Source organism: Lepeophtheirus salmonis, chromosome 6, assembly GCF_016086655.4.
Source record: "Lepeophtheirus salmonis chromosome 6, UVic_Lsal_1.4, whole genome shotgun sequence".
NCBI lineage: Eukaryota > Metazoa > Arthropoda > Copepoda > Siphonostomatoida > Caligidae > Lepeophtheirus > Lepeophtheirus salmonis.
In genome coordinates this window covers 56,835,118-56,853,759 of record NC_052136.2, presented here as the reverse complement: position 1 = coordinate 56,853,759, position 18,642 = coordinate 56,835,118, and the positions used below count along the sequence as shown (strand labels likewise).

The following is an 18,642-nucleotide window of genomic DNA, read 5'->3' as shown; positions in this document are numbered from 1 at the left end:
TTACCTGGCTGGTTGTTGTAGATCATTATCGCCTCTATATGGTGGTGGATTCATGTGCTCTTCTCCCTCCCCCTTGTATATTCAATTATGTGACATGTTTTTTTTCATACGTGTCCACTGTCCATGTTGTGACTATATATCTACATACAACATATATGAATCAATTGCAGTTATTGCATTGTGTGACGGTTGCTGTATACTTCCTATATATAGATATAACTTCTTTTTTAAATATTGTTTTATGTGGATCGTCCCTCTACTGATATGTTGTTCATCAATATTAGTATAAGTTAAATATGTTTATAGAACATGAATAATCATTTTTGGAATTGATTAAAGTACATAAGATCCCTGCATAACGCAGTTTCAAACGGCGCTAGATAATTTTATATAAAATTATTTTCCTTTAGTATATGAATACTTGAAATTATTAATCAATTCCACTACACAACATATAACATAGGATCTTTTTTTTTTAATAAGTTGCAAACAAAAAATTGAAATGAAGATGTACATTACTTTTGAATTAGAAAATGCAATAGTTGAATATTCCTTAGATGGTTCATACATTAATTGAGTAATTTTAGACTGATTAATTACTGATTCATAGGTAGTTTGTGTGACACTATAAAGTTTAAATGAGTTTTAATAATTCGAAATTAAATGATATATCTCTTTGATAACTAAAATAACAAGTGTTGTAGCTAAATAACACGATGGTTAGAAACGTATAAATTGAAACTTGTAGAGTCTGTAAACACAAATTACAAGCTGTGCAAGTTTTTTCCGCATAGCTCCGTTTTTGGAAACATAAAAGTTCAACAACTCTTCCATCCTATCAATATTACACTATTATTTTGAAAAACCAATGATCTTATTAGTAAACGAAACGGATTTTCCTATATATCGGAAAATAATATTTGAATACTTTTCATAGATGAAAAAATTCGCGTTATGATATAAACACCGCACAACGGAATAATTCAAATCACCAGATTATGCAAAATCCTCGTTGTTTGTAACGGTTTCTGGTAATTTTGCAATAAAATATTTTGCCTCAGGACATTTTCCCTAAAAACATTTTGTCTTAGAGCTATTTCACCTCCAGGATATTGCTGCTTGATATATTAATAAATGAAGTTTATACGTTGTTATTGTATATTTATGATTGAAATTGATGTTCCCTTTGAATTTTTAAAATCAAAATATGCAATTTTTATTACTATAAAATGCATTAAAGGTTTTTTCTGTTTGAATAATGATGGAGTTATGATATTTCCTCATATTCGAGTCCTTCGACAATCCATGAGTATTTTCTATTATGAATAATCCATCTTTTCTAATGATAATTAATAAAAGAGTAGTGATTAGCAATTCTTCTATTCGAATCGTTGCCCTGTTTGTTTACATTAATTTTTGATATTATACTAATTTTATTATCTATTTTGTCTCGGGTTCGGATTCATTACATTGTGAGATTTTTTAGCTGTATGCATTGAAATTTTGGGGCCTGATTCCATAATTTTTCCAAGCGAAAACATCCACTTTATGCATTTTAATAATACACATTACATATTTTGATTAACAAATTCCAAAGGTCCAACACAGTCTCACTATATAATGAATTTGAACCAGAGCCTTAAGCCCCCCACCCCCAAAAAAGGGGGCTAGTGGCACCTCTGTTGTAGAGAGAAGTTTGTACTTATGTATATTAGCTCAATTGAAAATACAGTCAAAGATGTATTTTCTTTTGTTTTTGAGTAGGATTCATTTTTTTAAAGGAATAAAAAAATAGGTAGAATAATATTTATATATATATATAAATGTGATCGGATGTTGCGTGATCACAGCTCAAAATACTTATACATATTATATATCTTTCTTTTTCTTTAACCCGGTGATTAAGTAACGCCGAATTATGATTATTAGGTATGATTATATATGTACTTCTTGTATGTTTGTATGTGAGTAACCAAGATCCAGACATACAAAGGTATACAGGGCTACACTTCCATCAATGATGATGAGTTTTAATTTTATTATTATTATTTGAATAATAAGCTTTAAAAGTACTATAACATACATATTTAGGTAGGTGATTCAAGGTTAGGAGGGGCGGATTGCTTTTCCCGAGGGAAATTATAAGTTATGCATGATTTGGTTTTGTGATGATTGCGTGATGGCTCTTTCCAAAAGGAGAGGGAGATGTTGCTGTAGAGTGCAGTACATATAATTAAAACCGACGTAATTGAGTTAATGTTGATAATAATTATTTCAAAATTAACAAACATATACATGTAGGTATTTGAGTTTATTTACATATGTGTATGTACATTCTACATATTAGAGTACCTATTTTGTGTACAATAAATAGCTTTTATAGTAAGCAGAGTGTACAAGTCACCAATACTACATCATTAATCAGTATTTTACATTAATCAATCATATAATTTTCCAAAGCTTTTTTCTCTTTTTTTGTTCCATAGGACAATTTTACAAAAAAACTTTTAAACACTCTTGTAAGGTTACAAAATTTGTCTATCAAAACTATTTTAAGCAAAATAAATAAAAAGTTATTTTTGAGTATCCATGTTGACGAAGTAAATGGTTTTTGCATTTTCTCATAATTTGATAGAGATGTGGGACCTAAAGTTGACCACGTAAGAGAATACGATTTTGCATAGGTCATTTCCATACCATATGACAACTTTTCCTGCGCTAACTGTAATCGAAATTCGAAAAAAATTGAAAATCAAACCGCTCTAACATACATCCACAAAATTCATTAATACTACAATGGTAGTATTAATAATGATACCTATCACAAACTTTTCTTCAAGGTATTACACAAAAGCTGTTTGTGAAGTGTAAAACTAATTTTTTGGAGAAAAATATTTTTATAGTTATTAAGTCAGTTTTTCTTTCTTTTTGCTGTAATTTATATGTTGTTCAAATGATTGATTCTGTTGCTATCAATTAATAAAATTTTATCCAAATTCCATACTCCTTCCTCGAGAAATATTTCTTGATAAGGTGACGCTTAGTACAAAGGCGTCAGTCGCAATCTTCATCGTATTTTTTATTATTTTAAATAATTACACATCTCATTAAGCATGTTTGTTGGACAGATTAGACACTTTAAGAAGTTTGCAAAAGTTTACAGAGGCAGTTGCATCATTTGACAGGGGTGCATTGGAATGAAATTTGTTGAAATGCTATTGACTGGAATAGTCTTCAAATAGATTTATAGAATAGCATTGTGATGTCAAATTGTTTCGTGGCTGAGTCAAAGCAGTTCCGAGTAATTGAAACAAAAGTAAAAATTATTATCTCTACATAATATCTGATAAGAATGATTGAATTTATGTAGATCTTGGATTCATATAATTAAATAAATTGCTGTCTTCAAAAAAATCTTACTTCAAATACTTAAATTAATGATTTTAAATGAATACATCTCTAAATGTATTTAAGACTATAGCTCTGGATTCAACTCATTTTATGTCTATTTTAATTTGTAGGATATAATTTGTTGAAATTGTTTCATCTCATAAACCCTAATTGAATTATACTAAAGACTTTTAATTATCACCATCTGTTAAGAGATTGTGATATATTTATTTTTTATGATGACCCATTTATAATAGGTATGTCATTTTCAGATTCAACTGTGAACTCTTGAACTTTAAAATGCACCAAAAGTAAACCCTTAACATATATATAATATTTACTAGAATTTCAATCATTACGATATTTCTATGGGACGGCTTTGGCATCTGATTCGGACGCATTCTTCAGATTTAGGACTGAACAGAATTAAAAAATTACACCCTTAATATCGTCCCATTAAATTAGAATTACTGTATATTACTGATCACAAGTTATGCTCTAAACTCTTTATTGCAAATAACCATCATAGTAATCATTATAAGAAAATGGAGTCTTTGTATCTATGTACATACTTGGAAAAGTACACTTTATGTACTTTTATAGAAATGATAAATAACATATTAATAATACGTCATAAACAGTGCACATATATGTTAGGAATAAAAGTGTCCATCTTAATAGTTTCCTCCTAATAAAAAAATCCATGGCAAGGAGGAATGAACTCTTTTTAACAAATCCAGAGAAAAAGGAAGGATCTTTCGAAGAAATCGTAAAAAAAAACTTTGTATTTTATTATTTCTATGTTGTACATGATATTATATGAACAACAGCTCAGCCAAATTCCTAGGAAGTTTTCAGAGAAAGAAAGAAAAAAAAATACAGAAAAGTGCATTATCATTCATCATATATAATAATAGTAATAATCATTACCTAACTAAAAACACAAGGTGAAGAACAAAAACTGATGAAACTACAAATCCTTTCGCTTTACCTAATATCCTTTGAAATAAATTCAGTATACTTTCACTGACCTACTGGTTTTTACATGAAACAACGCCATATTGAGGTCTATACGACTTAAATCTGACATTGAATATTTCTTCATACCAAAGAGAAACAGTGATACTTGAATTATATACCATTACTAAAAGTAATGGAAATCCTAATGTTATGTGAAGATTTTTAAAAAGGATTTTGTTTTGAATCGATTTGGGACGAGAAAAATGAGATAATTAGAAGAAAATATATTATTTTTGCTTATGTTGTATTTCATGGTTTGTCTACACAATAGAATGTATAAACATATTTGAAATATATATTAAGACTAGAGATAGAACGGGTCTTGAACCAGGATCATCCCGGTACAGTATAATTAAACTTGTATTATAAAAAAATATCTTAGACCTAAACCGGCTTCGGGTAACCGAACTTTTCCGAGTCATAAAAACGATCGAGGGATTTTCCAGATCTTAAAAACCTGGTAGTATTGCTCAATACTTGTTATAAAAAATATTTTATCTAAATTGAACATGGACTTTATTTATCATGATTAGTGATTGGAGCGGCATTTATATAAACAGTTGCATTATGAGGTTATTCTACATGGTGTTATCTCACACGTCAGGACTTTTATTGTAACAACCAACTTTCCTCCTATAAATAAACAGAAAAAAAGAGTTAAAAATTAGATGGTAGATGACCAATTTTTGCCAACTATGGAACTATTGTTTAATGATTATTGAGAATTGTTCAGAGTTTAAAAGGGGCTTATAATTTCACCAATCAACGTTTAGAATAGTGATAAGAAGAAAAGAAGCAAAAAAATCGAGGGTTGATACCAAGTATACTTTATATTTTTGTGCTAGCGATGTAACGCCGCTCTCATAAACACAAAAATAAACACTGTATATGGTTATCAGCTGATGAAGTTTCTTCTTTCCCCCCTCTAATCAGTGTTTTTAAAACTGATTGGTTGGATACGAATTAGTTTTTATTAAGCTATGGAAAGATATGAACATTTACTCAATAATAATTCTATAGATGAAATAATTGTCTAACTTCCAAATGATTTTGAGTCTTTATCTATTTCTGTTTAGATGAGAGGTTGGGAGATACAATAAAGGTAATGCCGTGTCAATGTTATTTTAACAATCATTCTGATAATAAGTAATAGTTATCTTATAATGGTAATAACATTGGGTTATTTATGGTCTCGGGATGATTAAATATTAAAAGTGTAACCTTCATCCTGAACCTATTTTATTTATGTCTTAAGTCTGGTTTTAAATGCTTATAAAATTTGGTGGCTTAGCCCCCCCCCCCTCTATTATACATATTTATATCAAACCTAAACCGTTTTCATTTCTTTTGTTACAGTTCAACTAGATAGTGGTCGTTTCCCAGAGTCGAGTCAAGAGTATGTCCAATGGAAGGAATGGAGAGACAAGGTTGCAGAGGAACTGCGACAGAGCGTAAGTCTAATTACCTTTACTTAGTATAATGTAATATAACTTTTTTCCGTGGGCCTGAAGCAAGAGTATAAAAAGAGCAATCCCATATATTGCTTAGAGATTTGAGAGATATCGGCGATGTTATTTTTTCAAAAAAAAATTGGTAGATTGTGCACAAGATATTAAACTATTGAATGTTTTCATTTTTTCAAAAATTATAAATAATTATACTAGTGTGTGCTCAAAATATCATTTTTGACAAAAATTAATTTTTTAAACTTTTGCTCCTGGGCCATAGTAGGGTATTCTAAGAAATATTACACATAAAATTTAGTATGAGATTCTAAAACGTGGATACTTGACCACTCACCTACTGTAATGAAGCATATTTTTATCTATATTTCAGTATTTTTGTCGTACTCAAAAACTATTATAATGTTTCCTTTAAAAAGAGGCTATCATTAACAAAAAAAAAAAAAAAAAAAAAAAGAATCTTACTTATTCTAAAAAAAAATTTAGTAAAACAACATACATAGCTTAGGGGATAACGTGCTCAGGAAGAGTTATTCTCCTAAAATCAATATGTGTGAGTTCAAATCCTGGTCTCTCCAAAAAAAGCAAATATACATTTGCTATATATATTTCCTAGGACAGATTGATTTACTGTGACACTAACATACAAGGTGTGTAAGTTATTTATATCCTTACTTTGATGCAATTTTTTTGCCCAAACGCGGGCACTTAAACAACTGATTTGTTAAAATAAAATAAAATCAATTGACGATTCCTTGTCCCAAATATTTGGAAAAAACACAAATCATTTCCTGGAATCTGCAACGGGATTTTTCAAGGTATGGGGACTCATTGAAACGTTCGTTTGCAAGGCTAGGAAGGAATTTGAGCCTCTAAAGGTAATTTTGAGGCATCATCAATGTGGGTTGAGGTCAAAAGTCCGAAGGCCACGTCATACCTCCTTATATGTTTCACCAAGGCCTCAGGGTCAACACTTCTGTCTACATGAACATGGTAGATACTAAGGTGAAGATTTGTCAATGGGAGGCCTTACATTTGGCAGGAGTACTTGGCTCCCTACCACACCTCTAAAAAAAATCAAATGGCTCAAAAACAATTTTGAAGACTTCATCTTGCCGGAATTTGGTTCTCCAAACCTGACGGATCTTAATCTAATGGATATTTTTTGGGATTTGATCGAACAACAAACCAACTGAACCCCCACAACACCAAACACAAACTGATCAGTCGGATCAAGAATTAATTATAGTATTTGCCATGGACCCAGTAGCAATGGCCGGCTCGTTCTTTTGGCCACTTATAGAGACTGCAATTGAGACTTAGGTGATCTTATTAAATAATATAAATCAAAGTCCATTAAGCTTTGAGAATCTTTTTTAATTTGAAAACTGGTTGGGAATAAAAATTACTTTAAAATATAATTATTTTCGCGGTACATATAGCCATATTAATTGGTATAACTCCATCTGACCAATAAGGGAAAGGATATATCCTCCAAAAAAATTGGAAATTTGTTTTTCAAGTTTTTGCTGACTTGTGGTATTATTACCTGTTAGAAATAACCATAAAATAATTATTATCCATATCCGAAAGTTGAATAAAGGAGTTGGATATTTATCATATGATTTTATATATATACATATTTTTAACACATAAATGATGATTTATTTTCCTGATTCTTTTAACATATCTTCATATGTAGAGAATTGGCCTTAATCAGAAGGTCAGTCATAAAACCCAATATTACATACAAACCTATATAATATGTAAAAAAAAAAGTTAAAATATGATCTTACACAAATATCTCGCCCATTATCTCTGTTCATTTTTAGGAGAAAAAATAAATAAAATAAACATTTTAAGTGTTCTATAAACCCATGCTGCACACATTGATAGATAGATTTTTTTCTTTTTTATGATTCCTTTTTGTCTAAAAGCTACATTTCGTTTACCTATATTAGGGTGGTTTGTTAGTCAACTTTTTTGAAATTTCGATTACGACTGATGCGGAAAAACTGCTATGGTGTAAAAATATACCCTATACAAAATTTAATAGTCTTCCATATAATCTGAAGGACGTACATCTAAATTTTTTGCTAAATAATGTAACTGTATGAATATCCTTTATAAGGTCGAAAAAAGTATATCAAAATAATTTAATGCAAATCCAAAATAATGGTTTATTTTTATGATTATTAATTAAAACATTATTTTTTCTCTTTGCTCGTATGTGCGACCTAAAGTCAATATTGTAAAACAATAACATTTTGCTTCGGTTATTTTCTGTACACATGACAACTTTTATGAAACAGGTGTTATCGTTATTAGAAAACAACTGGAGCAAAAGCCACCCTAAACTACAACTATCATGTACTTTTTCGGCGAGATGAGAGAGATGAAGGCAGTCATTACTTGCGTGTGTAATTTAAGTAGATATATAACCAAGTAAAAAATAATTCATAATTGGTTTTTCCTTTTCTCTGTAAAAAATGAAAAACAGATGCGACAATGGAAGATTTAACTTTTTTAATTATGATCTTTAATAGTTAATATTGACTATATCACAATTATTGCCAAAAACTGTTTGTTCTATTTTCCGGGTTTTTTGAACTTTTTGGTATGTTAGTAACCAGTTCATGATTGCATAATAGATAATGCTTATATAAAATTTTTGTAGTGATTATTTTTCTATCAATAATTTAAGAAAGAGATTTTATCACAGGAGTATTTTTTTATAAGGAATTTCTGATAATGTTTTTTTTTTTGTTTAAAAATGACATTTCTTGATAAGCTCACAGAGTTCTCAACGATACAACGTGGAGTTCGGTTTAGAATCACTTAATTAAGAAATAAGTCCTGGCTAAACTATTATGAAACGACAAAGCTCAATGGACAATGCGCTTGGGATAAATTATCCTCTTGAAGTCAATTTGAGTAAGTTTGCGTCTCGGTTGCTCCTAGAAAAGGAAGTATACTGTATACCGTGTATTCCATTGAAATTTGGACATTTACTGATGCAATAATTAATTAAGATTGAGTGATTAAAATTAATTCATAGCTCAGAAGATAAAAGTATAAACAATTAGTTACCAAAAAAAAAAAAAAAAAGATACTGGAGCCCTCTAGCTTACGTACAAGTCGAGAAAATGACACTTGAACGTGATTGACGAATTTCCATTCGCACACTTCAAGTTGTTGAGCGTCTCCAGGACACCTGTTTACGCAATCAGCAAGTACGAAACGTTGGAGAGGAAGAAGGGCTCTGTCAAAAAGGCCAACCTGGACATGGAGGAGTTAAAGAAAACAGCCCAGGCCAATTCACTTAATTCTATGAGGCCCCATGCATTCGAGATCTCGAGATTTCAAACCAAACGGACCAGAGAGCAATATTAAAAGTGGGTCGAACCTTGTGAATGCAACTTTTGACACCAGCAATGAAAGAAACCCATCTTCTCCGGTCCAAGACTCTTTTGAGTTCTATAGAACTCTTTTTTTACACTTTTGGCCCTTCCGACAACCCTGATGCTAAGACACTCGACTACACCTTTTGGATGAATGTCGATGGGAAGGCCTTCAGTGTCCGTCATCCAAACACTGAGTCCCTCAAAGCCACTGCCAGCTAGCACTAGGGCGCCATGACAAAGGACTAGATTGGAAGCAGGCGCCAGGCCTTCCACTGCGGCTTATATGCAATCATTCCGCTAAGGACGGGTACATTAGTGATTAAGAGAGCTTAGGCACAGATCCATTTATAATATTAATTTTGTTCAAATTCTATAGTTAATTAAAAAATAAATTCCTAGGTCCGATGGAGTAAATGTAAAACTATGATGTGTACTTATTCTTAATCAGTGCAGCTCCCTCTGACAAATTAAAAGAACATTAAAAAAACTATTAATAAAATATGTTTTATAATTGGCCAATGTGCTATGATCAGTTCAATGAGATTGGTAGAGGTAAGTTAGCACTTCCTTCTGTTGGGCCGTAAGTGGCTAATCCCCAGGGATAATATTGATTAGTGGTTGTACAAGACAATTTAAGTAGAAAAGAATAAGGTCAAACCCATTAGAGTCGGGGCTTTTCTACTTCCTTTTTGCCATTATATCTGCTTGTCTGTCTAACCAATGTAAGCAAAATAAAGGCAAAAAAATATAGTTATTGGAATGAAGAGTATTGTATTTTTGTATGAAAAACAAGGTAAGAAATTTGTGATCTTCCTGCAACGCCGTCTTTCTTTGAGTTGGTCCTATGGAATTCACCTCAGTCCTATGTGTATGTTAAAAATATTTGTTTCCTTCAAATAATTAACAGAAAGGAAAAATATATATATATATACAAACCCTTAAAAAAGGCATTCTCTAACAAAAAATTTATAAACTCCAACAGGGATTTTATTATTATTTTTTTTTGTCAAAATGCATCGACATAAAATTAAGTAATTTTTTTTTCCTTGCTTCAAATGGTGTTTTAATCTTTATTTTTTTAATGGCTCGTAAAAAAAGTTACATTTTTCTAATTTTGTAAAAGTATTTTTTCGGATTGTAGTATGTGTAGCCAGCCATTTTTATTAGTATTATGACTCCTTAACATGGGCTATAATACCGTTGTTGTGTTAGGTTATTTTTGATCTTTCCCTTTCCTGCAAAAAAAAAAAAAAAAATAAGTCAGGTCTTCTTCGAATTGATAAAAATGACATAAATGAATTTTTATAAACTTTTTATCTTTTTAATTTAATATTACAAAGATGCATTGTTCCTCTCTTTCTCTGATGACGTCATAGTCTTCTAGAATGCTAGGATGAGTATTTGATTTGGGTCTTAATTCTAATACATAAATATAATGTCTTTTTTAAACATGACATTGCGTTTCCTCGTTAACACAAAAATACACTGTTTATTCTGTTGTCAGCTGTCGATTACCTTCTCATTTGATAAGCCATGGCTATTTCATTTATTTTCTTTTTGACAAATAAATGAAGTATGAAGTTATTTTAAGCACTTGCTCAGTTTCTAAAAGGATAGGAAAACAATTTCTTGTTGATTCCTTGGCGTATTACATTAGCATCTTATTTCCATGAACAAATTTTGGCTATCATATATAAGTACAAATATATAGCTACGCCCTTATAAAAACATTACTAAGCAACTATATTATCAGATTGTAGGGAAATAATATGATAATGATAGTCAAGGAGTACTTAAGAGATAAATAGCCGTTGGTATGACTGAATTATTTGTCTAATTACAAGATGACTTTGGACCTTTTTTCTGTTTATTTTTGTATGACAGATTCTGTGAAACAATAAATGCAATGACGTGACGGGTATATAAAAAAGGCTTCAGAGCGATCCGATCAGAAATTCACTGCAATATAGAGATATAATGATCAAGGCCATTTGTGATCAGTGATCTGATCAATTTAATTGTAATCATATTCAAATATATAATTTCTTTAGACCTATAACTAAACCTTTATATGAATACATGTATACCTTTTTGATTCAAATAAACAATTGTTACACCTTTTTCAAATGTATTTATTTACAATAATTTACTAAAAGAAAATATATGCAGAAAAAACTAAAATATAGTATGCCGGCAAATAATAATACATACATTTACATAAATCATTTCTCTTCTAGCTCTTTATTTGATATTAACAGGAGTTGTCTCTCAGCCTCTGTTTAGTCTTCCTCAGGATCGGTTTGATCGTATTTTTTTTTTTTGCTATTTCTGTTGCGATATAAAGATCAGGAGCGATTGTGATACTGTGCTCAGCGATATAATATCGCCATATCGCAATTGATCGTCGATCAGAAAAAACTCCGATGAACAAGCCTGTATAAAAATATAACGCAAATAATTGTCCAAATAAACAAATAACAATCCTGCATGTTTGTTTTGTTTTTCTCCAATTTTGATATATTCTACATGGATGTATGTGATGTTTGATACTGATTAAATTAAATAAGATTGTTCTCCATTTATTCTCTTTTTGTTATCAAATCTACTAAGTTAAATCATTTTCCTCATCACTGAAGGTCCGATCTCGGGATAAGGTGGTTATTAATTACTGCTGTAGAAAGTGGCACTCAATTACATGTCCTCTTATTTTTTTTTAAATTATCTTAAACAGTGTTCAACCTGTTTTGTTTTAAAAATACAACAATGCTAAGCTTAAGATAGACGAATATCAAAGGCACGTTCTCAGCACTCTAAAAAAAGGTAGCAGAGCCCTTGACTCAGTTTAGTCTTATTCTGAAGCCATAAAAATGAATCCCATTTCTTCAAAAATCAGAACTCAGGAACAGATGGAACATGGGCCATAGTCCCCCTGTTCCTTTGAGCGTGGATTCTCTGAAGAACATATATGAAAAATAAAATGGATTCTCCCACAGACAAGGGACAACCAACTCAACTCCAGGATCCAAATGAGTCAACTGCACAACCATCTGCTGATACAGCATGCTTCTTCTCGCAAACTGTGTCCAGGAAAGCTCAAAACGTTTTGATTTCTGAATCAGAGTTTCGTTATAATTCTAACTCTCCTGATGTTTGAATCTCAAAAGATAGACATACCCAAAAGACACTACTTTCTCTCTGACAAAACTTAGGATTACTCTTCAAATATAATAAAATAGTTTTTCTTCCTATGGTCAGCAATTTGAACAGACTCCTGATTCGCTTTACTCCAGAAGAAGAATGTTGCTGAGTTAGCTTAAGTCCCATCACTGGATTCTCTGAAAGATACAAGGACTATAAAATAGACCCCTATAGAGATATGCTATCATCAACTCTATGCCAAATGTCCTCTTTTTTCATGTCTAATTATATAAGGACAAAAAATGGTGCATGATAAAATCTACCCCAAATGGGGTCGCAATTCCAATTTCAAGGGTTCATTAATTGATTTTGAGCAGAATGTGTAAATTACATAAAACTCGGTGAAATATATATATACATATTATCAAGACAGTTGTATAAATTAATACAATTAAACTAAATGTAAGAGTTCCCTTAGTCACTCAACACAACGTCTCAATTAGTAGGGAACAATTTTGGCTTCTGTTTTGTTTTGGTTGTGCAATCGCTATCGCTCTTTTCACCAGTTTTTCTAAATTAGCTGATTTTCGGCTATATTTAGGCAAATTTGGCAGCATCTGGCAGATTTTTTGTTTATTTAGTGGTTGGATTTTTTTTATAATAAAGGTAAGAATGCCGTCTCTTTTGTAGTCAAGGCTACTGGGAAAATGTCATAGAGGTTTGAGGGGAGACCATTATTTCCTCAAAAGAATCTATGATTGTTTAAGAATTGATGTATCTTGGAGTCTTATTAATGACCTCAAACAACATGGTAACATTCTAAAATGGGTCGATATATTTGAAAGGTCGGGAACATCCCTTATTTAAAAAATATTCTTATTTTTTAGTTTATAATTGTACGACAAACTTTTAATATTCAGGATGAATGAATCAGCGCTACAAGGACTCGGAGTTGAGTTAAAATTTAGTCTCATTGAACTGTGTCTTCACTCACTACTCGAAATTGTATTGAGCTCAAAGATTTGAGATAGTGTAAAATATTGCGTGAGAAAAGCTCTGGTTTCTAGGATTTGGTTCAGAATCCCCTCAAAGTCTTTCCAAACAATTATTTTCTTTGTTTCGTTTTGGTCTCGGATAAAGGTGGTAAGTCTTGAACACCCTATTAAATTATTATGTATGTATGGAAGAGAGAGAGTAGTGTTGAAATGGGTTAAGTTAATTCATTAATTCATATTTGTGGTATGTACAATCATGATATTATTTACATACATACCTATGATTTAAATATGTATTATTTGTTTAAATACACACCATTATTTGAACATACCCATGCTTAAGTATTAGGTAGATATGCGTATAAATTTGCATGCCATTACAAATGGAGACGGTTGTCCACAAAGCAAAATATTTGTGGGAAAATGTTTTTATTATGTTTAAATTAGTAGTAGACACTTTGGTTCGTTCATGTAGGACTACAAAAGGTTAGTAGGATCCTAGCTATAAACTAGTGTTGTCCGGTAAGCTGGTGCCATAGTTGTACTAAGATACTAATGCATTTTAAAACTTACTATACTAAATTGATATTGGAACTTGTACATTAAACCGGTTTGATTTTTAAATTTTGATTACCGGTAGAGCAGAAAAGTTGTCGTATGGTATGAAAACTACCTTTGTAAACTTTAATTGTCCTACGAGATCATCTTTTGGTCGTATATCTCGATCAAATTATATGAATAACTACCAAATGGCGTAATTTTATAATTAATTACAAATGACTTCAAGTAAAGGAAGACCTTTAATTACATGTAGAAGATACATTTATGTTACAATATATGTATGAGGACGTAACTTCCGCAGGGCGAAACTTACCAGGACTCAACTGCACAGGGTAACTTCCAGTCAACATATTTTATTGTCTGCTTCTTTTTACTTTTTCAGTGTTCTGAACATTGATTGATTGAATTGAATTAGCTATTATTAAACTATGAACAATTTTCCAAAATTATTGAGACTCGGTAAACAACCGTTTCTTATTTTTGGTTCTGTCTAGGATTTGAGACCAGAACTCATATTACACTAACTACCAACTAATTTTGGCCATTCTTTCTATTTTTTAAAGAAAAAGTTTCGAGATACGATTGAGGTAACAACATGTTATCGTATCCTACAAGCGAAAACTATGGGGGGGGGGAGAAATTTAATTGTTGACAAGGAAATCTTCTCAAGTGTATTTTGCATTCAGGTTCATTTTGCAAATAGAGAATATATAGAACGATGAACTTTTTTTTGAGAAGGCTATTATTGACTCAATTTGAAATCAGCTGTTTTTGGAGGATTTAAGCTATATTTCCATAGTTTATTTGTCAGATAACTTAGTATTGGGAAACTCACAGATGAAACTTCATTTCTCTAACTTAATCAACCTTAGAGTTATGAGCTCATGATAAATTTGATCAAAAATTGTCTTAAATACTCTAGCGTTTTGGATTGTAGTTCGTTAACCACTCATTATGTGAGGGATATTTCTTTATGCAACTAAGTACTGTACACAACTTTTTTAATTCTGTTATAAAGAAGTATGGTTAACATTACCGATTTTTTTATCTCTAATATTTCAAACTTAACATCCTTTGATTTTCATAAAATATAAAATAGTATCATAACAAGATCAAATCAATATATCTCTTTAAAAAAAGATCAAGTGGTAGTTTTATGGGCTTAGGAGATATGAGAGGTTTTTAATTTGTCAATAAATATGAAATTATATAATTAAATTTCGTATTTACTGGTTTATAGAGATGTAATACTTAAAAATTTAAGCAAATCTTATGATTTACTATCCAAAACCCAAGAGTCTTATGACGATTTTTGATCAACTTCATAATGAAAAAGAGCTCAAAACATAGAACTGGATTAAGTTACAAATCTGAAATTTCATATTTGAGCTTCTCTACAATAATTTATTTAACATATTTAATTTAATACAAATCGTATAAAAAAGAAAAAATACATTCCTAAGTTTCATTGAATGACACATTTATGTACATTGTATATCTAGTGTGTATCAAAAGTCCGTGCTGAAAACATATTCATACTAAAACAAGTATTAAAAAAAATAATCATTTAAATTTAAAAAAAATGAATACAAATAATTTTTTAAAAATGATTCCTTTTGGATTTTTGATCAAATTTTTTTTCATTGTGAGCAATATAATCCTCAATACGGTACTTAAACTTGTCACACAATTATTTCACTGTTGCCTTGTGCGTGATGTTCCACTATCTGTCCACAGAGGCCTTTCAGGCATCAACATTGGTGTGGTAGGCTGCACAGGTCCTGGACTCCATGGCACTCCACATCAAGTAATCAAAGAGATTCACGTTTGGTGAATTAGGTGGACAAAGCTTTTTGGACCAAAATCCCTTAGATCCTAATTTGTCCATGAGATATTTCTGTGTGGCCTTCCTCATATGACATGGAGCCCTGTTTCGAGTAAACGCCAGTTACCTACCCCATAGGGTATGTTTAAGGACAAGAAATACTTGTAGGCCAGAAGTTACCCCTTGGTCCAGAATGTTGGAAAAATATTTCTGTCAGAAATTACAACACCCAACATCATGGAAGAAGCAGGGTGTTTTGTCTTCCCTATACATAAAGCCATATGAATGGCTCCATATCTTCAGGTCTCTTGCAATGTATGTGGTACATCTATAGTAATTTTTTTTATCAGAGAAAATCAAAACATAACTTGGCCTCTTTTCAGTTTCTTGACAATTTTTTTTTTTGTATATCTCAAGTTATTGAAAATTGGTACAGGCTCTTGATTTGAGGCCTACATTATGCATCACAATGTAAATCGCGGTATTGTTGTCAATGTTTAACTCCCTGGCAATCTGACGGATGTTACTACGGAGAGTTGCTTCAATTTTAGCTTTAACTGATGAAGTTAAATTTTGTGGGTGATGAACATGGGCTTCAATTCCGAGGACGATCAGAAAAGTTGTAGAAGCCATTGTAATTTTTCATACCTTTGTACACCAAGCTTGTAGAGACATATAAACGTTCGGCAATGTCCATGCTCTTTTTTCCAGTTGAAAGGCAAAACAGATGGGACTTATAAATAAAAAAAGACAGAAAGGGGCAGAGAAAAAAGAATGATAATACATTCAGTCCAAGGAGTGATCCATGGCTAATACTAATGTTTGGTTTACCCTCCTTATTTTAAAGCTTTGGGTATGACTCCTGTACTTTTAATTGATTTATTAATGAGGGAGGTAATACAGAAAATCCTGACTCTAAGTGCACAAATTGACGAGACATTTTGTTACTTTGCAAAGTTGTAATAACTATGCTTACAGTTGTAATTATTACAAACATAGCTTTAAGGTTAAAATACATTCCAAGAAATGGCTATTTACTGCTTACAAGTATATTTTTTATATGCAGATAGGTACATGATATATTATACAGTAAAGAACGCAAGACTTGCTTCATTATTTGTGTAGTTACACAAAGCCATTTATGACTTCTTTTTGTTGTTTTTGTGAAATTTGTAATCACATTTATAATTATTTTTTTATAATGACTCCTTCCTTTTTCTGACTGAATATTTCGCAGAAATATTTATTGTTACCGACTAATAGTTAGTACCTATAAAGTAGTATAAAAATCAATGTCATTCCGTTGTAAGCTCATACAAATGCCTACATATGTTTCCCTTATCTATCATATTTCTAATACTCACAATGAATCTAATATGTACAAATTATCTTCACTTTTCAGTTTAATAATTTAAAACTACAAATGTCAAATCTAGCAAATCATCACTTGGACATGATTAAGCAATTGAAAGAACTTCAATATCGAATCATTGATCAAGAACTCAACAAATGGAAAAGGGATCAGCAACTCTCTGGTAATGGAGCACATTTTGGCAATAATTTAGACACGATACAAAAATGGTGAGGCTTTTGTCTGTCACTTGTTTCTCTATTTATGTATCACTTTTCAGGTGTGAGGATTTCGCTGAGATCTTGTGGATGAATCGTCAACAAATCCGTCAATTGGAAATGATTCAGGAAGGTCTGAATTTACCAAGCCATGATTTAACTATGAACATTTTGCCAGAACTGAGTGAGGGTCTTGCTCTTCTCATTGACTCTCTTGTCAAAAGGTATGTAGAGTAAAGAAGTCGACTTAGGAATTTTATCATTTTCTTTAACTATAACTTTTTTAATTATTATTTTTTTTCAGTTCCTTCATTATAGAAAAACAGCCCCCTCAGGTGCTTAAAACAAATACTCGATTTTCAGCCACAGTTCGATTACTTGTAGGAACTAAAATGAACATTCATATGTCACCTCCTCTTGTGACTGTTTCCATTATATCTGAGGCTCAAGCCAACTCTCTTCTTCGTGCTGGAACGAGTAAAAAATCCAAGTCTGAATATTCCTCTGGAGAAATTTTAAATAATAAGCAAACTATGGAATATCATCAAGTAGTGTGTTTGTTTTTGTATTATTTTATGTTATTATTATATTTCAATATTTGTGTGTTTTGTTACCAGGCAACTGGACAGTTAACTGTGAGTTTCCGTAATATGAGTCTTAAGAAAATCAAGCGAGCTGAGAAAAAAGGAACTGAGAGTGTCATGGATGAAAAATTTGCACTTCTATTTTGGTCAGAGTTTTCCATCGGTAATGGAGAGTTTCCTTTCCAAGTTTGCGCTCCATCTTTGCCAGTTGTTGTCATTGTTCATGGCAATCAAGAGCCACATGCTTGGGCTACTATATTATGGGACAATGCTTTTGCAGAATGGGGTCGACAACCTTTTATTGTACCTGACAAGGTTTTTTTTCATCCTTTTGTCGTCCATCCTCAATATATAAATATATCGATTTTTACCTTGTTCCAGGTTCCGTGGTGTCAAGTGGCTACTACGCTCAACATGAAATTCAAGTCATCTTGTGGTCGTATTTTAACGGAAGATAATCTCAGATTATTAGCAAGTAAATGCTTCAGAAGTCATGGTTACAATCAGGACTTTAGTAATGCACTAGTCAGCTGGTCCCAATTTTGTAAGGAACCTCTACCAGATAGGAGTTTCACTTTCTGGGATTGGTTTCATGCCATCATGAAGCTTACCAAAGAAGATTTACGTGGTCTATGGATCGATGGGTAAAAATTTAACATTTATATTGCTATCTCATCTTTCTCTAATCGTTTT

At 31.4% G+C, this 18,642-nt stretch overlaps 1 protein-coding gene across 20 annotated transcripts in view; it reads left to right on the top strand.

Moving 5' to 3' along the window:
- LOC121119572 (signal transducer and activator of transcription 5B) overlaps window positions 1–18,642 on the top strand; it is a 104,179-nt gene that overhangs the window by 79,673 nt on the left and 5,864 nt on the right. For 11 of the 20 annotated variants that reach the window (XR_011781009.1, XR_011781008.1, XR_011781013.1 and 8 more), the window contains 6 exons: window positions 5,767–5,861; window positions 17,199–17,377; window positions 17,428–17,589; window positions 17,670–17,913; window positions 17,983–18,264; window positions 18,331–18,593. Coding sequence is in view for 12 of the 20 variants with exons in the window: in XM_071889771.1 (XP_071745872.1) it covers window positions 5,767–5,861; window positions 17,199–17,377; window positions 17,428–17,589; window positions 17,670–17,913; window positions 17,983–18,264; window positions 18,331–18,593 (1,225 nt within the window). In the remaining 8 variants the exon portion in view is untranslated. Of the gene's footprint in view, window positions 1–5,766; window positions 5,862–17,198; window positions 17,378–17,427; window positions 17,590–17,669; window positions 17,917–17,982; window positions 18,265–18,330; window positions 18,594–18,642 lie in introns of all 20 variants that reach the window. The other 9 variants (XR_005864793.2, XR_011781007.1, XR_011781011.1 and 6 more) reach the window with 1 other exon arrangement.